We start from the raw sequence: 26,476 nt of genomic DNA on the forward strand, positions 1-26,476 counted from the left end.
TCATCTATGCCTTATGTCATCTGTTAGTTTATTTCTCTTTTGCCATTTGATGTAGATGATGTGTTATGTACAATAGATACTGGTTTATGTAATCCAGCATCCCATGGCAATTGACAACTCTGCCAGAAAACTATTTTACCTAGTCGGCCATGATGGAAGGGTGGCGGGAGTCTCCATTACAGCCCCCATCCCCGGTGCTATTCTTGGAGAGCAGTGTTTAGGGATACAGCTGGCCTTGGAGAGGCAGAGCTGGTTTGTTGAGCCAGTTTGTTTGTAGAGTAATTAGGATGCAGTAATTATCATCGGCAGGGCACAAGCTGTGTTTAAACCTGTCTGCTCTGGGTGTAAACAACCATCAGTCTCCATAACTGGTAATGAGCGTATTGGAAAAAAAACACAAAGATGCATTGAAAGGACATTTAAGACTTTTCCCCCAGGTTTATATTGTACAAATAAACAAAACAAAACACACAATGTCCAAATACTGTTCTCTCGTCTCACCTTTCCCATTCTCTTGTTGCTGGTCTGGGATATTGTGTAACAGGTGCTTATAAATATTTAACAGGGAACACATGGAAGAGGACAATTGAGTCCCTATCTCCCTAAAGTATTACAGTTTAACCCTTGGAGTGCCAGGTCAGTTTGTACAAATACGGATGTAGCCTTCTTCAACTAGCCATCTCTGGATAGCCAAGGCTCACCAAGGCCTATTGTTCTCAGCTGCAATACAATACATAGAACAATACAGTAGGGGATTAGCATAGGATTAAGTCCGACAGCTCTGGCTCACTTAATCCTATTAAAGGGCTAGATGAGGATGGCTCTAGCTGTAGGTATGAACATTTCCCAAGCAAACATTTTTATTCATCATAATAAAAATGTATAACAAATGACAGTTGGGGGCAAAGTATTTTATCTCTCTCCACGGGGTGCCTAAAGAGCGGGTTTATAGTAGTAGAGATGTTGCCCATAGCAACCAATCAGATTCTAGTTATTATGTTATAGAAGGTTCTACGCTCAGTAGACTCTGGTTGTTGCTAATGGCAACATCTCCACTTCTACAAACCTGTGTTTATATGTTTTTCAAATAAGAATCCAGTGAGCCCATGTGACCGGACGTTGCTCAGGTTGTAAATCTTTTTAGCTTTCAAGTATAGAACAGTGATAGGAAACTTTTACTTACTGTACTGTGTTTATTGGTGGTATCTGGATTTTAGATTGTAATATGCCTTGTAATTTAGGATTAAAAACCAACGTTCCTGGAAAATGTGACCGATGTGTAGTGGTCCTGCAGACTCTAACTTTTTTTTTGGGGGGGTGGGGGGTGGGGGGGGGGGTGTAATGCATGGTTCAAAAAGTGGGATACAGATACAGGATGTATCTGCCTTCCACTACAAAGCCCCTGACATGTTCCACTGTAATGTGGCCTACACACGGGGTGATTTCAGGGCATTTTCTAAGCAATCTCACTAGATTGCTTACAAAATGCCCCTACATTGCTCCGTGTGTAGGGGCCATAGCAACAGCAATGCGCGGCCCCACGCGGCGCTATCGCCTGGCGATTAATGTCCGGCATGCTGGATAAATCGAGTCAATTGTTGGTATCAGGTATCATCACCCAAATGGGTAGGTACTCCGTTTACAAGCTGAGTGGTTACAATTACACCATTTGCACAGTTTAATGACACACACACACACACACACACACACACACACACACAAAATCACACACACACACACACACATTCAATACACAGTCAATACCTGGCAAAAAATGTTGTCCCTCTAGCCAAATAGAGACCACCCCCAACACCTTATCTCTGGAGATTTAGCTTGTACTGGCCAGAGTAGCGCTTAGTAATCATATATAACTAGGTGATTCATCGCGCCCTACGGGCGCTCTTCACACCGGCGTAAGGGGCTACGCCCCTTAATTTGTGAACATTTGTATTGTGAGAAATATGGTTAGAATTGTATGAAAGATGCCCTGTATTGCAGCTTCTGGCAGTGGGTGAGGGTCCAGCGTGGCAGCACAGGAGTACCGGACGGTGGCCCTGAGTCAGTGTCTCCTCCTACTGGGTGGGAGTTAGGGTGCATGAGAGTAGGAGGCTGGGATATGAGGCATGATAGGGGTATGTGGGCAACACAGCGTCAGCGATTACCCAGTGGTGGAAGTTACGGTTCAGGAGAGCAGGAAGCTGGGTAGTGATAGGGGTGTGTGGGCATACGGGGGACTAAAGAGGGTGGTGGACACTGTGCAGCTTCTGCCAGTGGGTGAGGGTCCAGCGTGGCAGCACAGAAATACAGGAGTCAGTGTCTCCTCCGACTGGGTGGGAGTTAGGGTGCATGAGAGCAGGAGGCTGGGCGGTAAAGCATGATAGGGGAATGTGGGCAACACAGGGTGAGCGGGTCTCCACTGGCGGAAGTTACGGGGCAGGAGAACAGGAGGCAGGGCAGTGTCCTCCCACATTGATGGCAAAAGTATTCAACATCGGCCATAAACTATCGATTATTTGAAAATCATTGATGGTCGATGGGCATCCCTAGAACTGGAGGAGGGTGGGGGACAGTATGCAGCTCCCGGCAGTGGGTAAGCGTCTCCTCCCACTGGGAGGGAGTGAGCGTGCATGAGAGCAGGAGGCTGTATAATAGTGGTATGTGGGCAAGACATTGATAAAAGTTGTGGCGCTGGTGCAGAGGGCAGTGGGGAAACCTGCAGTGCGGCAGCCAGGGCCGGATTTCCCACCTAGGGGCGGTACCTGCTTGTGGTGGTACAGGATCTCCCATTGTCACGGGGGTACGTGAAATGCGGGAGCGGGGGCCACGGTGGTCCGCTGGGGGGGTGGAATTGCCGGAAGGGGGTCTGGGGGGTCTGCAAATTGCGGGAGGGGGGGTGGTGTGTGGGGATCCGCGGTTAGCGGGAGGGGGCGGGGGTCCACAAATCGTGGGCGGGGGCGCGGGGGGGCTTGAATCGTGGGAAGGGGGGTCCGCAAATTGCGGGAGGGGGGTTGTCGGGGTTAGTGAATTGCGGGAGGGGGGGTTGCGGAGGTCCGTGAATTGCGGGAGGGGCGCGTGGGGTGCCGTGAGTCAAGAGGGGGTGGTGCGGGGGTCCCGCGATTCGCGAGAGGGGGGGTCACGGGGGGTCCCGCGAATCGCGGGAGGGGGGGTCGCGGGGGGGTCCCGCAAATCGCGGGAGGGGGGGTCGCGGGGATCCCGCGAATCGCGGGAGGGGGGGTCGCGGGGGTCCCGCGAATCGCGGGAGGGGGGCGCTACGGGGGGTTTCGTGAATCGCGGGAGGGGGGGTCGTGAGGGCTTGCGAATCGCAGGAAGGGGGGTGTGGGGGGTGCCGTGAATTGCGTGAGGGGGGCATGAATCGCGGGAGGTGGGGTCCCCGAATGTGTGAATTAGGGGGCGGTCGCAAATCGCGAGAAGTGCCGAGGGGGCCCGCAAATCGCAGGAGGGGGGCGCTACGGGGGGTTCCGTGAATCGCGGGAGGGGGCGGCGCGAATTGCGGGAGGGGTGTCGCAAATCACAGTAGGGGGGGGTGGGGTGCCGTGAATCGCGGGAGGGGGGGTCGCGGGGGGCCCTTTTAATGCCGGGAGGGGGGGTCGCAGGGGTCCCGCGAATCGCGGGAGGGGAGGATGCAGGGGTCCTGCGAATCGCGGGAGGGGGCTCGCGGGAGGGAGGGGTCGCTGGGGTCCCGCGATTTGCGGGAGGGTCGCGGGGGTCCCGCATTTCGCGGGAGGGGGTGGTCGCGGAGGTCCAGCGAATCGCGGGAGGGGGTGGTCGGGTCTGGGACGGATATTAGACAGCACTTACATCGACAGCCATTACATCGACACCATTAGTTCGACAGCTCAATAGGTCGACATGGTTTTAGGTCGACATACCATTAGGTCGACATGTCATTATGTCGACAGCTCATTAGGTCGACATGTTTTTAGGTCGACACTGCCATTAGGTCGACAGAGTCTATGTCGACAGTCAAAAGGTCGACATGGGTTTTTTCACTGTTTTTTGGCCGAAATGTCGACACAGTCGACATGGACACAGTTTGAAGTGTACCGCAGCCGCTCGCTATGCTTCGGGCACGGTGCCTCGCTGCGCTCGGCACACTATTTTATTCTCCCACCACGCCCTAGTGGATAGTAGGGCATGAAATACCGCCTGTCGGCACATGTCGGCTCAATAAACAGTGAAAAAACCCATGTCGACCTTTTGACTGTCGACATAGAGACTGTCGACCTAATGGCAGCGTCGACCTAAAAACATGTTGACCTAATGAGCTGTCGACCTAATGAGCTGTCGACCTAATGAGCTGTCGACCTAATGACATGTCGACCTAATGGTATGTCGACCTAAAACCATGTCGACCTATTGAGGTGTCGAACTAATGGTGTCGATGTAATGGCTGTCGATGTAAGTGCTGTCTAACAATAGTCCGGATACCGGGGTGGTCGCGGGGGTCCCGCGAATCGCGGGAGGGGGGTCGCGGGGGTCCCGCGAATCGCGGGAGGGGGGTTCGCGGGGGTCCCGCGAATCACGGGAGGGGGGGTCGCGGGGGTCCCGCGACTTGCGGGAGGGTGGAAAGCGGGGGTCCCGCGAATGGCGGGAGGGGGGGTGCGGGGTCCTGCGAATGGCGGGAGGGGGGGTCACGGGGGTTCCGCAAATCGCGGGAGGGGGGGTCGCGGGGGTCCCGCGAATCGCGGGAGGGGGGGTCGCGGGGGTCCCGCGAATCGCGGGAGGGGGGTCGCGGGGGTCCCGCGATTCGCGGGAGGGGGGGGTCGCGGGGGTCCCGCGATTCGCGGGAGGGGGGGTCACGGGGGTCCCGCGAATCGCGGGAGGGGGGGTCGCGGGGGGGTCCCGCAAATCGCGGGAGGGGGGGGTCGCGGGGGTCCCGCGAATCGCGGGAGGGGGGTCGCGGGGGTCCTGGCAGAGGGTAGGGATGTGCAGGAGTAATGGTGGATGGTGGCTGTGGAGTAATGGTGGATGGTGGGCGTGTACTGTAGCCCTGGCTGGGTGGGGGGAGGTGATGTCAAGGGGGTGGAACGTCACACACATGAAAGTGAAACTGTTCTACACAGGAAGGTTCTCCACAGGGGTTGAGTGACAGATCTGGCTAAATATATATATAATAAAAGGTGAGTTCTGTTCCTCACCACTATGGGGGGATTTAAGTGTTTTGCATGTCCTTGGCCACTAGAGGGCGCAAGATGGAACAATTTAACTGGTGCGTACAACTGTCGGTGCCGACATTACTTTGCTGCTGTTGCGTCATTTTGACAGGCCGGTAACTAGTAGTAACAGATGTACTATAATAACTCCTGCGTATACAGTATACCCCCATGTGCAGAATCCCCCCCCCCCCACGTGGAGCTCCGTTATAACCACATGCTTGTGGCTTCTTATATTTACTCAGCGTTTAACCCATTCCTGCACGGTCACCTCTCTGTGGCTGGTAACACTGAACAGGAAAACGAGTCCTGCAGGACACCCCCCACCCTCCTATTTCCTTCCTCGGATTCAGACGGCATCCTCTCCAGGACTGGTTGTATTTTTGTGGGATCTGTTCCCACCTGTGTGCTTGGTACAGTAACGATCATCTTTTACACAAGAACCTCCAAATAACTGGAGCAAGCATGATATTAGACAAACGGTTTTGGCTGGTTATGGGCAAACGCCTCTTACTGGTATGCAGTCCGGGAATGCCATTCTCACTTCTAAAAACTGCAAAGTGGCATGACAATACTGTGTTAGATTTTCCTGTCAGATATGGTACCTGTCATATAGTCTGACTTTTTATTTCATGTAGAACTCTCTATTTTTTTATATATGCATTTAAATGGTTTCTTTGTAGGTGTAATTGAGTCTAAGTCCATACACACTGGGCGATTTTGCCCAGCGTGTATGGACAACGATGATGGGGAAAATCGCTGGGCTGAAAATTGCTCAGTGCTTACTGAGTGATGTTTTTTAAAGGGTGGACAACTTTTCATAGCAGGACGTTATGGCAGGATGCTATGGTAATACCAGCAGATCAGTGGCGGTGGCTGGCAATGATGCTGAAGCGCACATCAGTGCTCACAGCTCATCGCTGCCCCGTACACACTGGGCAGCTTTTCAGCTGAAAGCCGCTCAAACAACAAAACAGAATTGCCCAGTGTGTATGGGCCTTTAGTGGCATGGTGGCTAGCTGCAGCACTTGGAACGGATGACGATGTCCGTTTAGATTATATAAATGCTTTTTAGGTTTTCAGTGCTGCGTTCTGCCCAATCTGCGGTCACGTGTTACAATACTTGGGTTAGCTGTTGTCTACACCAGGGGTGGGGAACCTTTTTTGTGCCAAGGGAAGTTTGTATGGGGAAAAAAATCCTTCGGGGGCCATATGTAAAAATGTCTCTTACAAATTGTCCTGCTGCAGCCGCCACACGCTCTGGCGACTGCCGCTGAATAGGACTCGCAGTCTCCGGCTGCTGTTGATTAAGAGGAATCTCGCGAGAACTACCGACCTCTCGCGAGAATTCCCCTGTACTTGACTCCCTGCAAAGCCGCCAGGTGGGTGGGAGGGCCACTCAGACCGGCTACGGGGGCTGCATACGGCCCCCGAACCTGAGGTGCCACACTCCTGGTCTACACGTATACATTGTAATAAACAGACTATGTGAGACTGCAGAGTGACGTTGCTCTCCAGATGTTGTCAAACTACAAATCCCATCATGCCTTGCCACAGTTTTGCTATAAGGGAGGGTTAAAACTGTGGCAAGACATGCTGGGATTTGTAGTTTCATAACATCTGGAGAGCCACAGGTTGGCCAGGCCTGCTCTAAAGCAATAATGTGGTAAAAACCTGTTAACTAAAACCCGCACGCCGGGTTACTTCTACTGGGGGGGGGGGGGGGTACTTCCCCTTCCGGGTGCAGAGAGGAAGAGGAGGAGAGCCCCAAAGCATCCGTGCATAACAGGAGGAGGGGGAGAGCCGCCAGGGAACTCTCTGCCACATCTCCAGCTGCATTGCGAAGGGCAGCTCTTAACGCAAGCGCTGCCCTTTGTGATAATACAATAGAATAATAATATTGATTTATGTTCACATTATCCGATGCAATGTCTGAATGTGATCCATACTCAGTATAGTGAATATTGTGTTTTGTGTTCCACAGGGATGGAGGTTGGCTCAGTGGTCCGTGCAATCTTTGACTTTTGCCCCAGTGTGTCAGAAGAGCTCACTCTATTTGCAGGGGACGTCATCGAAATTCTGAGTGTAATAGATGAGTTTTGGCTGCTTGGGAATAAAGAAGGGATCACAGGTAAAGCTCCCTTCCAATATCCACTTTTAAATTCACCACCTTCAAAATGTCTTATCTCTGGAGGGAGTTGTGAGAAGGAGCGGCCAATCAGCATCCACAATCCATGCGGTTGAGGCTTCTGATTGGTCCCCTTACTAATATCCCCTCCCTCTATAGAATCACACCACTTTAAGAACAGGAGAAAGCAAATTAGTCCCCGCAAACAGTAAAAGGTAGTAATGCGGCATTGTGTCTCTTGAAGGAGTACACATGATTCTATTTGGACTGGTCCGAATCGAATCAAAATGACACTGAATCGAACAGTGTTAGCTACGTCCGATGCAGATGTGATACCACTGCATGGCCCCAGCGGCATTGGGATCGAAAGCAGAAATAGGATTGGCAGGCAGGTCTATTTCTGCTTTGTGACTCCCTCCCGCTGTCCCTCTCTCCCTCCTGGTCGATGCCGGAACCCGCACAGCATTAAAATTTTCAAGCCTAAAATGAAAAGGTGAGTCTAATGTTAAATACCTTACATTCTACCCGTGCCTGAGAACTTTCACATAAATACTTTCGACGACATTTTGTATCATCAACAAACTCCCCATGTCAACGCTGAATTCTTTCTGGAATGCAAGATATTTAGCCACCCAACTGTTAACGTTAGCTATGGGGTGAAGCATATAAGAATATGCATATACACTATTAACAATGGGGGCTTCTGCTTCCTATTGACAATAACACATGGTGGCAGAGATTGGCCTGAAAAGTGTTAATGTAGAGAATTTGGAGACTCCTACCCAGAGCCGGGCATAGGCATACTAGGCAATTGCCTAGGGCCTATGCCTAGGGGCGTCAGTCTCCTTTACCACTGTAGATCAGCAGGGGCCGGGGCAGCCGTTTGTCAGCACCTCTGGGCTGAAATCAATTGCCCGCCCGCCTGCCAGCATTAGCGTTGGATCGGGTGCTCTGTGACTGTGACTGACAGAGGGGCTGTGGCGCCGTTACTGTATGTTAGAAACAATAGTGCCCCTAACAAAAATGGCCGCTTGCCTAAAGGAGGGCTGCTGCTCATGCCCAGCAGCAGCCCCTCCTCCTCCCATGGTCCTTGCGGAGTCAGTCTGATGATGACTCCAGGAGCTACAGACACTCGACCCACCCCCACGCTCCTCATCATACTCAGTAGATGGAGTGAGCAGAGCAACAGCCAGCAGGACGCACCAGTATCCCCCCTTCCCCTGCAGAGACATAAGACACAGAGGCACACTGACTTCTGTTCTGATTGATGTCACATGTCAAGTACCGGCAGCACCAGACGCTACCCTACACTGCACAACCACCCAACTTCAATCTCCAGGCCTGTGCCGGCATTGAGGCCAGCGGAAGCCTTCCTCTTACAATTAAACATTAAATCCCGGGTTGTTGCGGGGTTGCTGCCTCGTCTAACCTGGTTGAAAGCACCAAACCTATATAACCTATATATAACTATTCTGGGCGACCCGGGTTCAGTGCGAAAGTGTCAGTGCCTGGAATAACCCAGGATTCGACCTGGCACTGCGATGTGAAAGTGGTATTAGGTGTCTGAGTGCTAACATATAGGTTTCACATGGGGATATAATGCAGGAGACTCTGAGGCAGATTTATTAAACCCTTTGGGTGCCAACGTTGCTGTATTTGTATTTATTTACACTAAAAGAACAATCGCTGTGAGCGACGATGACATTTTTAGCAGATCACTCAAAGCATCGCTGGCACTCAAAGGGTTTTGCCTGGTGAAGTGATAAAGTGGACGGTGATAACGCAGCAGCCAATCAACCCCTAACTGTCAAGTTACAGGCTGGGTTTGAAAAATAAAAGTTAAGAGCAGGCTGCTGTGTTCTCGCCTTCCACTTTATCAGTTCACCATGAATCTGTCCCTCTAGGAATACAACGCTAAGCACGACCATGTCATGATTGATTCCGGCTTTATTTACAGCGTGATTGAAAACAAACTTGTTCTAAATGTATCCTTTCCCCGTATACAGGGCAGTTTCCCGTCAGTTTTGTGGAGGCGCTGACGATCCCTACTGTCAAACATGGAGAAAAGCTCTACGCGTGCATCAGCGACTTCACCTCCCATGAGCCCGGAGCGCTGTCCCTACAAAGAGGTAACGGTCTCTTATTCTCTCCGGACACATTACCTGGATCACATCCTGTTTCCTGACTGGTGTTACAGATGGAGCGCCTGTCAGCCAGCCTGAGGAATTGGCAGTTCTTTTTAACTGGCGCAGGCTGGCGGACAGGAGCACCATCTGACAGGGGCGGGGCTGCGGGTGGCGACGGGGGAGTAGCGGGGAGCCGGCGGAAGGCGGTGGCGGGCTCCAACAGAACGGGGTGCGCAAGCATCTTGTGCGCCCCCTTCTGTTGGATGGCGGACAACAGCGGTTGCCGATTTCATAGAAACATAGAATTTGACGGCAGAACCACTTGGCCCATCTAGTCTGCCCCTTTTTTAAACATGTTACCTCAAACCATATTTGATCCTTATTTTTTTGTAAGGATATCACTATGCCTATCCCAAGCATGTTTAAATTGTACTACTGTATTTGCATCTACTACCTCTGATGGGAGGCTATTCCACTTATCTACTACTCTTTCTGGGAAGTAATTCTTTCTAACATTTCCCCTGAATCTTCCTCCCTCTAGTTTCAGTGCATGTCCTCGTGTTCTGTTGCTCCTCTTCCTGTGAAGAATGTCTCCCACCTGCACCTTCCTCCCCCCAGTGTCAGTGCATGTCCTCGTGTTCTGCTGCTCCTCTTCCTGTGAAGAATGTCTCCAACCTGTACCTCTCTCCCCCCAGTGTCAGTGCATGTCCTCATGTTCTGTTGCTCCTCTTCCTGTGAAGAATGTCTCCCACCTGCACCTTCCTCCCTCTAGTGTCAGTGCGTGTCCTCGTGTTCTGCTGCTCCTCTTCCTGTGACTAATGTCTCCCACCTGCACCTTCCTCCCCCTAGTGTCAGTGCATGTCCTCGTGTTCTGCTGCTCCTCTTCCTGTGACTAATGTCTCCCACCTGTACCTTCCTCCCCCTAGTGTCAGTGCGTGTCCTCGTGTTCTGCTGCTCCTCTTCCTGTGAAGAATGTCTCCCACCTGTACCTTCCTCCCCCTAGTGTCAGTGCATGTCTTTGTGTTCTGTTGCTCCTCTTCCTGTGAAGAATGTCTCCCACCTGTACCTCTCTCCCCCCAGTGTCAGTGCATGTCCTTGTGTTCTGCTGCTCCTCTTCCTGTGAAGAATGTCTCCCACCTGTACCTCTCTCCCCCCAGTGTCAGTGCATGTCCTCGTGTTCTGCAGCTCCTCTTCCTGTGACTAATGTCTCCCACCTGTACCTTCCTCCCTCTAGTGTCAGTGCATGTCCTCGTGTTCTGTTGCTCCTCTTCCTGTGAAGAATGTCTCCCACCTGTACCTTCCTCCCACTAGTGTCAGTGCATGTCCTCATGTTCTGTTGCTCCTCTTCCTGTGAAGAATGTCTCCCACCTGTACCTTCCTCCCCCTAGTGTCAGTGCATGTCCTCGTGTTCTGCTGCTCCTCTTCCTGTGAAGAATGTCTCCCACCTGTACCTTGATAAAACCCTTGGTTGGAGCCATCTGTAGCTGGATCCAACCAATCCCCAGAGAAAAGTGGGAACCTTACTTGATTGTTGATGCTGCTTAAGTTTTACTTTTCAAAAGCGATCATACAAAGTGCGATGATGCTGTGGTTAATTTAAAAGTGAATGCAAGATATAATCAATACATTGCGCTATTCGCCAAATGCTTTGGTGTAAAAATATATAAATAAATATATGAAATACTTCACATTATTTCCCTTCCAGAGCTTGTCTCAGGCTTTCAACATACTGTATGTGAAAGGTCGAACATATGCACGAAAGGAATTAAGGTGGAATATAGGGGTTTACGCACGTGCAAATCCCGGCACCGAAACGGCTTCGGCAAGTTACTCACACTCTCCGGGCCGTTGGGTGCGGGGAGGGAGGGTCCGGGGACAGAAACGGGACTGGACCATGGGGACTCCCAGCAGTTTATGAGTGTCCCAATCAAAACGTTGGGCGTTCCTCTGGGAACGCGGGCGGGCCGATGCTTGCCGGGGGCCTGTGGCTGACCTCACATGACCTCAGCACCCGCCCTCGTTTGGCGGACGCCGGCAGAAATAAGTCACTTCAGAATTACTTTTATTTCCAAAGGGGAGAGAAATTATCGAATCAAATGATTTTTCTCCCCTTCGGTCACATGCGACGGGATGCATTTGCCTGCAGCTCCTCACATGGCGCGGATAGGGGAGGTGGTTAGACCTTCGGACAGGCGGCGGGTGGCTAACTGGCTAAGCTGCTTAGCGAGCCTTGCTGAGTTAGGCACATAGTGTAATTCACACAAAAAAATGTTTATTTCTTTATAACACAAATATGAATAAAATATAATATTGACAAATAAAATTGATATGATTGGAGGTCGTATGTATGTATGTTGTATAAATGCAATTGTATGTTAGAAAATGTGTGTTAACCCCAATTTCTTTTAGACGGTGCTCATTGGGCGCTGCCACATTTCTGTACATCTTATCAGCATCGCGTCTCAGATATGGTATCAGGAGCGGTACATAAGCCTGATAGGAATTCATGTTCTGCAAACTTTTTTTTTTGGTATTTGCTTGCACTTAGATAAAAGTAGAATGCTGGAAATTACAGTTGTAAGGTCCCTCTGCTAGGGGGTCAGTCCATACAGTATTCCTTGTACATTCCCATGTGTTCTATGCTGGGAAGGAGATCAGCATGTGGCAACTGGACCAAGCCCAAAACATCTGGAGCAGGAATGAAGCTGCTGGTTTCTATTGTACAGTACAGTAACCTCTCCGGTCTGGAACTCTATGTCAGATTTGACCTGCTGAAAGATAATAGGGAAGTTACGTTAAAGGATGTTCTGGTATATGTTGGTTATCCTATCAATACGTGCCAATACTGGCACTTATTATGGTTCAAAAAAATTGGGTATGGCAGGACTTGCTGATACCTGTAGTTCTCCTCATGGGTTCTGGGAAGAGCTCTAGTACCTTCAATGTGGGGGTAATCTGTCCCAAGGTCACTTGTGCATTATAGGTGTATTCCCAGTCCTCCAGAGTATCCAGGTGTAGACTGGTTTGGCACTATGGTGTGAGATCCCTTGTATGGTACCACCACCAGTCCTGGCTGACAAAGCATTATGCTTGAAGCAGCAATTCCAGGGTCTCCCCACTTCTACTTAAGCTGGCAGCAATAAGACTTGGAACCTTACATGTATTTATTTTAAATTATTTATTTATTTGAATATGCCGCAGACATGTCAGAATACTCCAAGCCAATGTTAACATGTCGGTTAGAAAGCCTCATCAGTGGCTCCTCTTCTCGTCCTCCAAAACCCCGGAGGCTAGTTATGTCTCCCCCATTTGTCTTATTTTTTCCATTAAATGATGGGACAGGGATTTGGTTTCGGGTACTGACACAGAGATTCTCATTGCCACTGAAAGAAGACGTAACTGACATTAAGTCAATGACTTCCATTAAGCAATGGGAGACCTAAAAGGATTACATTTAGCAGCAATTAAGAGTAAGAGATGGGAGTGTAGGTTTAGGAATGACTTTACTTATTTTATAGCTGTCCGTGCTGCCATGGATAGTCTCTCCAGAACCACCTAGACCAGTGGTTCAAAACCTCTGTCCTCACGACCACCCCAACAGTTCACGTTCTCCAGGTCTCCGCACAGAATCACAAGTGAAGTAATTGGCCTCACCTGTGGATCTTTCAAAATGTGTTCGTGTATAATGAGTGCACCTATGTACCTGCAGGGCGACCTGGAAAACGTGAACTGTTGGGAATTCCTGAGGACCAAGTTTGAGAACCACTGACCTAGACCCTGGCCACAATAAATGCATGCAAAGACCAGAAGATGGCTTTCACAACCATGAGGTCAAGAGGTTCCTCATCAGATAAAGTAGCTCTGTAGTAGCTCTCTGGAGTTGTAATGCCAAACACAAAGACAGTGTTTTCTACTGTGTTTCCTTTTATGACACCCTGGAACAAGTTTTATTACAAAGGATGATGAGGTTATCAAGGGATGATAGAACATCTCACCCGGCCAAGTAGTCCTTGATTTGGCAGAAGGTGGTAACCAGATGCTTTAATTGATTTTAAATAGAGCCTTGACCATCAAACATGGTGTTCTATCATACATGGAACCTATTCGTGGACAGAGCTAGCAGGAGAAAGATTTTCCAAAAGCTACGACAGAACAGCTGTTTATGCCGGTGGACACTGTAAGGAAGTTGATGCGGATGGACAATCCATAGACCAAATAAATAGTGTAATCCTGGTTATCCACCTTCTTAAAGATGTCCATCATAGCCAATGACAAAGCAAGATGTTAGTGGGGTCCACGGCCCAGGCAAAGTTGTTCACACTTGGTTGGTAGTGGTGATACTGTCTCTCTTGGGTAACAAAGGTGTGTGGTGGGGGAGCCATCTTAAATATGGGTGAGATGTATCAAGCTTTGGAAAAAGATAACGTGAAGCAGTTTCCCAAAGCAACAAATCAAGTTCCGTCATTTCAAAGACTATTATGTTATATAAATGATAGATGTTGATGTGTTGCTGCGGGGAACGTCCCCTCTTTATCCCTCTCCAAGGCTTGGCACGTCTCCCCCTATTTGACTTCTATTAGCCAAATGACCAGATAATTGGAAACATAACTTTTCAGCATTTTGTTTCACAAACATCTGGAAACAGTAATTGCCCTTCACAAGTAATTAATAACAAACCTTAATGAGTCACAGAGATGTTGTTATTTTAATCTGTCAAAAAGTTTAACTGTAAGCAAAACCTTTTACGGTTACATGAGGATTCCTATAAGTTAACATTGCAGAACACAGCAGCTGCGGCCTAGGGTTATGGTGATCCAATGGCTCAGACTCCGCAGTGGATCTTTTGTGTGAACCCTGAGGATACTCAGAATGACCGGTGTTCTCCCACTGCTAATCAAACCATAGTTTAAGAAACATACTGTATGAAAACATTGGATGTTTTTACAAACACGTTTAATTGTAATAATGACCATCCCTAAATGTAGGCATAGTGTACAAGAGAATGTGGGCACCCCTTATAAATCAGCGTGTTCGTCCATTTCGCACACTTTGCTAATGGGTGCCATAGTCGCACATTTAATAGTACTTTGGGTTCTACTGAGACTGACAAGCTGGTGCCCTCGGACATAGCCACATTAGACTAGGACAAACGTCTGCCTTGCTAGGACAGATCCGCTGATTTGTAAGTGGGGTCAACAGCCGTGACACCATAAGTCAGGGATCATGCTGTCAGCTAACGGGTATGGGTCATTCGCTCTACCACTATTGGTCAACAGTCAATAGGTTGACACGTTAAAAAGGTTGACACAAGCAAAAGGTCAATATGTATATGGTTAACACAGGAAAAGGTTGACACTAGTTTTTTGTGTTTTTTTTATGTATATGTCACCATGGACACCATATAAGTGTACTGTGTCCCCTCGCCATGCTTTGGGCACGGTTCCTCTCTGCGATCGGCACACGATTATATTCTTACTCAATGCCCACTGGGATGGTAAAGTATAAACAAGTTGCTTAAAAAAAAAAACAGGAAAAACACGTCAGCCGGTTTCTGTGTCGACAATTGATATGTCAGCATTTTGCTTGTGGCACCCTTTTGTCAATGTCGACCTAGACATGTTGACCTTTTTTCATGTGTCGATCTATTGCCTTTTGACCAAGAGTGGTAGACATACTGACTGTCGTCCTAACAACCACATACACAACTATCCAGGTTGTAGGAGGAGGAATAATGGTCTGTAGCTGGATGTCGTGGTTTGTCCTGGGCTGTACAGAGTACGGTTCATGCTACACAGTATACAGTTGCATACAAGAGAATTACAAGCTTCCACCTTTGTAACACCAGTATGGTGAAGGTCCTTCCTTGTTTCAGCATGACGGAGACTCATGCCCAAGGCAAGGTCCGCAAACTTACTTGACATGTTGACTTGCCTGCGCAGCGCCGTGGCCCAAACCCATCAAAAACTTCTTGCCGAAGATGGAGCAAGATGGTGATCCATCCAGGCCTCATCGTAGAACACTAGTGTCTGACCTGACCATGAATATACTTGTGGCTGAATGGATGTGAATACCTGCAACCATGTTCCATAATCCACGGAAATCCTTCCCATATTGTCATCCAGTGAAAAAGGCCCACATCAGGAAAAGGTCAACGGTGCATAATATCAACAGGTACAAATGGTTGACATGACAATGGGCGAGATTCTCTATTACAGAAATGTGGTAAAAACCCCGTTATCAGGTTTTTACCGCATTTCTGTATTCTCTAATGTCCCTCCGCAGTGTCACCGCTGCGGAGGGAATCGCCAGCAAAAGCTGGCGGTTCCCTGCAGAAGCCTATGGGCTTCTTACCGCAGCGGTGTGTGAGGGATCCGTCACGGATCCCTCCCAGCATGCCCTGCGGCCGGCGCGTCAGTCTGCGCATGCGCAGACGGACTCCCGGGTCATAGACCCGGAAGTCCAGCAACGGCGCCGCATCGCAAGGGACAGCTCTTACCGCAAGAGCTGTCCCTTGCGTTAATGACCGCATATTTTAGAGAATTAGAAATGCGGTGGCCGGCGAAGAGGGCTGCGGATTTTAGAGAATCCCGCCCAATGTCTGAAAGAGATTGGGCTGATATTCATTCCCCGCCGCTATTTCCGACAATGGAAGTAGCGGCGGGTGCCTATTCAATGCTGTCTTGTTCGACAACATTAAAGAGGCAGATCGACAGAACTGGTCCGACTTTGAAAGCTGTTGGGCCTGTTTTGTCGATTGCAGCCGTGAATTGTCACGATCACGGACGAATCTCGACAATCCACGCCCGTTTACGCGGATACACCTCTTTAGCGCCGATCGCAAAGTGGGACATTGAATTCTGCCTGGCGATATGCTGTCGAGCAAAACGAAAATGGGCCAGGGTCACAACTGTCGGTCATAGGTGTGCGCAGCCCATTTTATTAGGGGGTGCATCATGGGAGGGGCGTGTCCATCACCGCCTACTGGGCGTTTCCATCACAGCCTACTGGGTGTGTCTATCAACTCCTATTGGGCATCAATGCAAACTAAATAGAAGGTGACTTATTTATGTATAGGCACCTCAGAATGAATCAAACCCCCACCACCACCTACACACAAATAAACAGGGACAGTGCCGCAAAAATTTACACTGTAATGCTCATTACACATAATGCCACATGCAGTAATGCCCGTCACACATAGTGCCACACAGTAATGCCCATTCCACATAGTGCCACCCAACATAATGCTCATTACACATTATGCCCATCACACAGGGGGCCCCTAAGGACTAAATAAACGGGGGTGAGTGTGGGTATGGTGTTCGGGGGTGGGGGGGTGAGAACAGGTATGGTGATGGGGGTTAGTATGGTGACAGGGGGTTTGAGGTGACGGGCGAGAGGAGGTCAGTTGACATTATGCATTCTGGCAGGTGAGAGGTGACAGGGCAAAAGGGGATGAGGTGATGTGGGGTGAGAGGGGGAAGAGGAGAGGCTAGTGATAGGAGCCATGCCTCTTTCTTTTACTAGCATTGGCTCGCAGGGCTCCCCAACACCCCTGCAAGTCTCCATCTCCCTCTCTACTCCGCCACTGCAAATGTCCGGCAGAGTGTGTCCCCGGGACACACTCATTTTGTAAAAGTGGGTCTCTGGTCTGCAACTTAAAGTAAAATAGGCACTATAGCACATATGTGTGGTCACTGGGCCCCAGTGTATACAGAGGACAGGCATTGTACTTGTCTCTGAGTAATGACACACAGCAGGAACATGCTCCTCTCTCCCCCACCCATTGATATCACTGTGTCCCCTGCATGACATCTGTCACTCCAGCCTGCCTGAGATGCACATCTATTAAATATCTATTAAATGGATGTGCTTCTCAGCCAGGTTGGTGTGACAAATGTCATGGCTCTGATATTTGTACAATCCCCTCCAAGCACCCATGCCACACCACTGACCTGTGTATGCATTACCTGCTCTAGCTAGCAGCCGCAGGCAGGGGACAGATGATTCATGAGTATCCAGCGGAGACAGAGCTTCTACTGACATCACCACTTGCCCTGGACTGCGTCCTCTGCGTACAGCAGCCATCCCTACTGTGGATCACAGGCCCGGCGCGGACTGTGAGGGGGTTGTGGCTTCCAGGCTCTCAGGAGAGGCGGGACTCTGGAGCCGGCGGTGGACCTGACAGCACACAGGAAGCGCTAGCAGGCTGCAGGAGCCGAGACCCCCTGTCTCGGCTCTTGCTAGCACTTCCTGTGCACGCGGTCAGACTGGTGTGTGAGCAAGTGCTTTCAGAGTGCCGGGCTCTATAAAAAAAAATATATGCAGTCAGGGGCGGATAGGGATTTAAAACCACCCTGGGAAATTTCAAAAAGCAGCCCTAGAGGAGGGTGGGATCTCTTGAGGGGGCGTGGTCTGCCAAGGGGGAGGGGATACTCTCCAGCTGACCACGACCCCTCACAAGATTTCCCCACCACAGTTATGCTGCAGGCCAGGGGGGTGAATGAATAGGGTTAGGGTGTGTGTGTGTATGTGTGTGTATAGGATTAGGATACAGGTGTGTGTATATGAATAGGGCATGCTCCATTGACCAGCGGCTTTCTCCTTCTGTGACTGTTTTCATCAGCGACCAAATTGCACTGTGTGTATGGAGTTAACCCTTCCTACAGCCTAAACCTAACCTTCTGGGGACCCCCTCCCAGCACCCTTACAGTACCCTAGAGCCTAATCTAACACTCCCTCGCCCCAGCCTACACTAACACACCTCTCCAAAATTAGGATCAGGATGCTGGCACCTGGAATTCTGGCATCAGCTTGTCCAGTGATGTCGGTCCTCTGGCATTGATCTTTTGGCTGGGAGTCAGGATACCAGTGTCAGTATTTTGACTGACAGAATCCCGTCCGCTGGGAAACTAACTGCATACCTACAGAGGGATTGGAGGGTACATATTTAGATGCCAAAATGCAGTTCAGATTAAAAGAAGAACTCGGCTGAGTCGGACTAGTTGTATCAGGTGACTGCCTGCAACATACTCCTGCTCAGCACTGTGGTAAGGCCAAGCCCCTTGGCAGATTTATATTAACACTGATTTAGAGTTGAGCTAACATGAATTCTCGATTTTAACTTACAACCTGTCCACACGTTTTGACTTTGCAGTTGAATACAGTGGCGTATCTCAAAATTTTGCTCCCCCTGCCAAAAAGGGTTTTTGGCGCCCCTCTCCCCATGACATTTTGGTAAAACAAACAGGGCAATTTCTGGGCTATACTAGAGAATTTGCACAAACCTATGAAACGCCCATTACGAAAAGGCTAAGTGGCATCACTGCAAGGCATGTGGCCTTGTCACACACTGTAATGCTCATTGGACAATATGCCACACAGCATAATGCCCCTTACAGATTATGCCACACTGTAATCCCTTACAGATTATGCCACACAGCGCAATACCCATTATATATATATATGTCTCACACCGTAAAGCCCGTTACAGAATATGACACACTGCAATACCATATCTATATATATAGATATATATATATATATATCTATATATATATAGATATATATATATATATTATATGCCACCCACCGTAAAGCCCATTACAGAATATGCCACACACTGTAATACCCATTACACATATGTCACATACCATAATGCCCATTACATATATGCCACACACCGTAATGCCCTTACAGACCATGCCACACACATTAATGCCCATTACAGATTATGACAAACTGTAATGGAGGCCAAAAGCTCTGTAGTTGGCAAGTGGGGAGAGGGGTATGGAAGTTCAGCCTGGCGAGTGGAGAATGGAGGTCAGTCATGGTGGGTCAGTAGAGGGGTTTGAAGCTTGATGCTAGGGAAAGGGGTATGCAGGTCCAAGTTGGCAGTTGGGGAGAGGGTTGCAGAGGGTCATCAGCAGTGCACCCACCGGGTAGGGAAGGTGAAAATGGAGGTCCGCATCCGCTGTGCAGCTGCCTATTGCGAAGGTCCACCATCTGTGACGCCACAGGGTGGGCGGGCAGGGAGTGGGTGTAATGGCTGTCCACTCTGCAGCCAGCGACTAAGTGGGACCCACTGTACAGCCATCATAATCATTTGCAATGCATGAAGTATACCAGTTAGCGCAGCAGCATTCCTGACCTTGCGCTCTGGCAGACTCCACCTCAAATGGCTCCCCCAAACCGCTGCTGGGTCTGCGGGCCCATTATTACGCCACTGGTTGCATAAGAATCAATTTTTTAATGCTAGCAAATTCTGTAAAATACAATATACAGTAATATAATATAAACTAACTAACTTGCTGCTGAGAGGGAGGAACAAATTGAGGGAGCTGGAAGGAAGATAAACGTGAGATTCAGTGGTGAGGAGCCTAAATAGGTCTGAGGGAGCTGGTGGCGAGAGCTAAGCTGAGGGAGACAAGCACTGGCAGGCACATATAAAGAGACTCAGCAAGGAGGAGCTGACGAAGGGTCACGGCCAGGGAAGCTGGAGACAGGTAACTTACTGCAAAGGGAGCTGGCGATGGGTCACGGCCGGGGAAGGTGGTGGTGAGTCACAGCTGGCATCTGCGCCGTTCAGCCTCTGGGAGGCTAGTGCGCGAACACTGCTGCGCTGCCTCTGCCTGCCGGGGATCAAAGGGAGGAAGGCAGAGCCGCAAAGGACCATGGGGGGAGCTGTGCGCGGCTGCAGCAGCCCTCCCATGGCTTTTTTGGATATAGGCAAAAAGCTGGAGCCGCAGCCGCGCAGCCCGCACTGCAGCCCAATCAGGGGGAGGAGAGCGCAGAGCGGCCGGTTCCAATGTTTTATGGAACGGCCGCCTGGAAAGTAGCCCGGATTTTCGGCAGACCAATCCACGCCGACGCCTGTATGCAGTGCTTGACCGTTCAGGTCATTAGGAGGTGCCTGTGCACCCCCGGCACCCCCCGTGCGCACGCCTATGCTGTCGGTATCATAGGCGAATCTAGGGGGTGGTCCGGGGGTGCACAGGACCACCCATGTAGCTGATGGATAGGGCTTTCCAACGAGCCCAGCCCCGTGTCTCTAGCCCCCTGGGAACCGGAGATACGACCAGGCAAAGCTGGAACGTTTTCCCTATAGGATAACATGGGACCCGCTAATTCCGACCCCCACCCAGTTCAACGGCTGCCAGTTCCCCCTTCGGCATCACTGAAGCTCTAGGTTGATCTCAGTCGAACCCAAATCGCTGGGCCTTCAATCTGATACCAGGCTGGATCCATATGGGTTAATTGGTTCCAGGGATATTGAGGTTAAACCGTTTTTTTTTTTTTTTTTCATTTCTTAAATGTAATTTCATGACTGTTTATGTTCTTTGAGGGCAGATTTCTCTGGAACCAAACAGTCCAGTTTCATGGGACCAAAATCATTCGAAGCCAACTCAAAAGTTCTTCAATATGATACTGGTCTCATGTAAATGGGTCAGTTGGTTCCGAAGATATAGCTGGTTGGTTAAAGGGGGGTAGGGAGAGGGGAGTGGTTGTCTCTCCCCCTTACACCAGAAAATGCAGGGACTAGGCTGGTGTATAAGGTGTCAGCCTGGGAATGTCCCTGCATGATCCTGGGACCATATTCCCGGGTAAATCCCTGAATTTTCTGTTGTGAAAGGGGTATTATTTCAAACAGCCGTGACCTGCAGTGCTCTGAATACAGCCGGGCAGCCCCCTGCTCTCTGCCCAGCTGTCAATGAGTGTCACCCCTGCAGCTTCCACTCCAATTCTTCTTCCCGCTTTCACCTCAGCCTCCCCCGTAATCATGGTGCCGGCACCCGGCGTGCTCCCCCGATGTCACGCACAACAACAGCGCGCACAATATTTCAAATGTCCACTCGGACACCAGAGGGGACACCAGGAGGGGAGTGGGAGCGTGCTCTGCGCTGTGCTCTGCTCCTCTCCCCATAGAAGCAGCTGCACCGATCTCCATCTCTCCCTGCAGCAGCAGCGAAGGCTCATATAAAAATTTACAGTAAGTGGCAGTTTTGGGGGCATTCCTTAAGGGACGCTACAAGTGGCGGTATGTGGGGGCATTATGCATAATGTGTGGCTTAATGTGTAAGGGGCATTACGGTGTGCAGCATCATGTTTAAGCGGCATTATGTGTGCAGCATCATGTGTAAGGGACATTATGTGTGCAGCATCATGTGTAATGGGTACTATGGTGCGCGGCATCATGTGTAATGGGTACTATGGTGTGCGGCGTCATGTGTAATGGGTACTATGGTGCCATCAAGCAAGAACCCTCTAGCAATGAGCACGTAGGTAAGCAGCACTTATGTGGCAAATATGTAATTGGGCATAACGGTTTGTTATATAGTATGTAATGGGCATCATGATGTGTGGCACAATGTGTAATGGGCATTATGGTGTGTGGCCTTATTTGTAAGTGGCATTACGGCGTGTAGCTTTATGTGTAATGGGTATTACGGAGTTTGCTAAAATGTGTTATGGGCATTACTGTGTATGGTCTAAAGTGTAACACCACACCCCTTTTTGTGATGTCACGCCTCCTTCCCATGGGGCCACGCCCCTTTTTGCCGCATGGCTACGCCGCGCAAAGGTCCCCTGCTTTTGTGTCTAGATTTGGGACCACCCATTACCATAATTCTAGATTCGCCTATGGTCGGTATAGATCGACAGTCGTGACCTGGTATTGAATACCCCTATTGTCAACAAGTTTATTTTTTTAGATTTTTCAAATTTTTTATCATTTACCTTCCATGTGGACAACCATTGGTAATATGACCTGTTTGGCACTGGTTAGCGGAGCCAGGCACCTTGCCTGAAGTGTGGCGAACCAAGCCGTTCACTTGGGGTCACATGGTTTAAAATGGTAAAAAACAAAACCCTTTTTTAATCCCATGCGGACCTTGTTTGTGTCGACATGTGCCTGACAACTTTTTCAGATGTCTACCTCGTCCATATTGACCTATTGACCCAGGCAACCTCTTGCATGTTGACCATGTAGGAGTCGACCTATTTTAATTCTGGCCGAGCCAATGATCCACACCCAAATATATTTGCAGCAGAGGTGGTAGTATACTGTAAGGTACAACATAATTCTGACAGTGGCAATCTCTTAGCCGGACAGAAAATACCTCATATACCTTGTGTCTAGCAGAAATATAAACCAGTGACAAACCTTGAGAACTTGCCCCCACAAAGTCCAGTCTCCACAGAGTGTGGGAATCAGTCTGGCCAAGGCCTCACAGGAAACCTGAAATATCATTGTAATAAACATTTCTGTGAACACATTCTGGGCCAGATGCACTAAGCTTCAAAAGTGATAAAATAGAGAGTGATAAACAGCCAGCCAATCAGCTCCTGTCTGACATTTTTCAAACATAGTCTGTGACATGGCAGGTAGGAACTGAATGGATGACTGCATTTTATTACTTTTGAAAATTAGTGCATCCCGCCCTAAACAATATAAAGTAAAAATCTACTGTTAATTTAACAATTAGCTCTGAGTTATAGGTGCATTAAAAGAGAAAGGGTTATAGGGCTACTTACTGAAGGTGTGCCATAATTAAACTACACAAATATATTATTATTATGTGCCTCAGATTACAGAGAAGTATTTTTGGTGGACTAGTGCCCATCTTTAGGTATTTAGCCCCATACACACTACACCACCATGGCTAATATAGTTAAACATATGGGCCGTGGCCACAGGCTGCGGATGCTGTACATACACTAATAGGTGTCTGCCGCTGATACCATTCAGTGACGTCACCGGGACCCGCTGAACATGCAGATCATTTGGATATATTGTCAAATTAACACGCATGTTCAGTAGATATCACTCATTGTTTATCGACACGCGGGAGCTCGAATCTTTAACCCCTTCCCGACAATTGACGTACATTTACGTCATGGTCGGGAAGTACTTCCCGACACATGGCGTAAATGTACGTCATGGCATTTAACTGTCACCGCGTCTATAGACGCGGTGACAGTTTCAACATGTCTGCTGTCCCTGACAGCAGACATGTCCGTGCATGCCCAGGGGGGGCTGCGATGCCGCCCCCCCGTCGGCGATCGCTGTGATTGGCTGTTCAGTGTGAACAGCCAATTACAGCGTTTTCTGTGTCACCGGCGAATAACGTTCGCCGGTGACACGCGATCGGAGGTGATTGGTGCTGTAAAGTACAGCACCAATCACCGCGGGGTGTAAGGGTGACACTGGTGTCACCCCACCTCACCCCGCCCGCCCCCAAAGGCCGTGATTGGTCCGTCGGACCGACGGACCAATCACAGCCATGGAGGGGGGTTTAAACTAACGGTGACTGCACTGCAGACGCCATTCCGGTCTGGAATTGCGTGCAGTGCGGTCACCGTGCCTAGCTGCCGCGATATACTGACCAGAACCTTGCAAAATACTTACCTGATCCTTGCAAATATCTTGCCTGCTTCATCACTGCTTGTAGTGTGCTGGATGCTTCCTGGATCCTGTTACTTGTGACTTCCTGTGTTGTGAACTTGTGCTGCTGCAGTGTAATAGCGTTAGTTAGATAGAGAGAGATAGAGAGAGATAGTGTCAGAGAGTGCTATATTTTGTGCTGCTGCAGTGTGATATAGTTATAGAGAGAGAGATAGAGAGAGATAGAGAGAGATAGAGAGAGAGAGAGATAGAGAGGCCTAGTGACAGAGAGTGCTATATTTTGTGCTGCTGCAGTGTGATAGTTATAGATAGAGAGATAGAGAGAGATAGAGAGAGAGAGAGATAGAGATAGTGACAGATTGTGCTATATATTTTTTATATTTTTTATATAACTGACTGCTGCCCCCCCTTTTGTGCTGATCAGTATAAATTAACTGATCAGCAACTTTTTGGGGGCGCAGGTTTTTTTTTATATATATATATACCTGTCACTGCTGCTGCTGCAGTGTCATAGAGTGTTAGATAGTGAGAGATAGAGAGATAGAGAGAGATAGTGACAGAGAGTGATAGAGAGTGCTAAATTTTGTGTCTGCTGCCCCCGCCTTTTGTGCTGATCACTATATCTGAGGTGATCAGCAACTTTTTGGGGGTGCAGAGGTTTTTTTTTTTATATATACCTGCCAGTTGCACTGTCAGTTGCACCAAAGGTTGTGCACCTGCTGCCCCTCACTGGTAATCAGTGTCGCATCACTGATCACCTTTTTTTTTTGTGTGTGTGCTGTGGGGTCTTTTTTTAATTTTTTTTTTTACACACACTGTGATTTTGTGGGTGTCCTGTGGCCGCTGTGCGCTGATCAGTGACGTACATCACTGATCATCTTTTTCGGCACAGGGTTGATCTATTTTTTTTTTTTTTTTTTGATCAAATTCCTGTTGCCTTTGAGCGCTGTTCAGTGACGGACGTTACTGACCAACATCTGTGCTCAATTTTTGGCGCAGGACCTTTTTTTTTTTTAACCCCTTCAATTTTTTTTTTTTTTTAACCCCTTCATTTTTTTTTTTGTATAAAGTATTTTTTTTTTTCTGCACTACATACACACTACACACTACATACCCCCCTGGTTGAAATAAAGTTTGTACCCCCCCCTACACTATACACGTGTTGAAACATTTCACTACCAGTAACACAAAAATAAAAATGGCATCCCAAATGTCATCCCAAATGTCATCCCAAATGTCATCCCAGTCATCCAGAAGAATGTATTCAGTGGAGGAGGCATATGCCATGCTTGCTTCTGACTCTGACACAGCCAGTGATGCAAGCGGGGAATTTAAAGGATTCGCCTTAAGCTCCTCTTCCTCCTCTGCTGATGAGGGACCCCCTCAAAGACGCCCCCGTAGAGCAGCTGAGACCCCCCCCCCCAATAATTGATCTCGTATGGACCCCACCACCAGACAATTTTGAGCCCCAGGTTCCTGAGTTTTTGGCCATGCCAGGAATCCAATTTGATTCCACAGGTCTCAGAGAAATTGACTTTTTCAAATTATTTTTCTCTGGTGATTTTATAAATTTAATGGTGGACCAAACTAATTTATATGCCCAGCAGTTTATTGCTCAAAACCCCACGTCATCATTTGCTAGGTGGACCCCTGTAGATGCAGTAGAGATGATGACGTTTTGGGGTCTGGTGTTTCATATGGGCATAGTAAAAAAGCCAGAAATTAGGCAATATTGGAGTACAGATGTTCTGTACAGCACCCCATTTTACCGTATGGCCATGCCCCGGGCTCGATTTGAGACGATCCTTAAATTTTTGCATTACAACGATAATGCACAGTGCCCACCCAGAGATGATCCCACCTTTGACCGGCTATTCAAAGTCAGGCCGGTCATTGATCATTTCAGTGCCAAATTTGAAGACATGTACATCCCAGATAAATTCATTTGCATAGACGAGTCCCTTATACATTTTAAAGGAAGGGTTAAATTCCGCCAGTACCTTCCCAGTAAGAGGGCAAGGTATGGCATAAAAATGTATAAGCTGTGTGAAAGCACCTCAGGGTACACTCACAGGTTTAGGGTATATGAAGGGAAGGATTCAAGAATTGAACCGCCAGAATGCCCCCCCTCCCTCGTAGGTGTTAGTGGAAAAATTGTCTGGGATTTAGTGCACCCCTTCCTGGATAAAGGTTATCACCTCTATGTGGATAACTTTTACACCAGCATCCCCCTGTTTAAGGCCCTTGGTTCAAGAGGTACAGCAGCTTGCGGTACTGTGCGCAAGAACCAAAGAGGCCTCCCAAAAACGCACATTGCCCAAGTAATGAGAAGGGGTGAAAGCAGGGGAATATGCACCGAAAATATGTTGTTGGTCAAATATAAGAACAAGAGGGATGTCCTTATACTGACAACAATTCACGGAGACAGTACCACCTCCGTCCCTGTACGAGGTACCAGTACCCACACCTCAAAACCTAATTGTATCCTGGATTACAATAGGTACATGGGCGGAGTGGATCTTTCAGATCAGGTACTGAAGCCGTACAGTGCCCTGCGGAAAACAAAAATCTGGTACAAGAAGCTGGCCGTGTATATCATCCAGATGGCACTGTATAACGCTTACGTGCTATTCCGTTCTACCGG

The 26,476-nt window shown here is 49.0% G+C and overlaps 1 protein-coding gene across 1 annotated transcript in view; it reads left to right on the forward strand.

Moving 5' to 3' along the window:
- DNMBP (dynamin binding protein) overlaps nt 1-26,476 on the forward strand; it is a 122,276-nt gene that overhangs the window by 21,561 nt on the left and 74,239 nt on the right. Inside the window, exons 2-3 of the mRNA XM_083149543.1 lie at nt 7,159-7,305; nt 9,309-9,431. Coding sequence (XP_083005669.1) covers nt 7,161-7,305; nt 9,309-9,431 — 268 coding nt within the window. The 5' untranslated portion in view covers nt 7,159-7,160. The remainder of the gene's footprint in view (nt 1-7,158; nt 7,306-9,308; nt 9,432-26,476) is intronic.

This window comes from Crinia signifera, chromosome 6 (genome assembly GCF_055691185.1).
Source record: "Crinia signifera chromosome 6, ASM5569118v1, whole genome shotgun sequence".
NCBI lineage: Eukaryota > Metazoa > Chordata > Amphibia > Anura > Myobatrachidae > Crinia > Crinia signifera.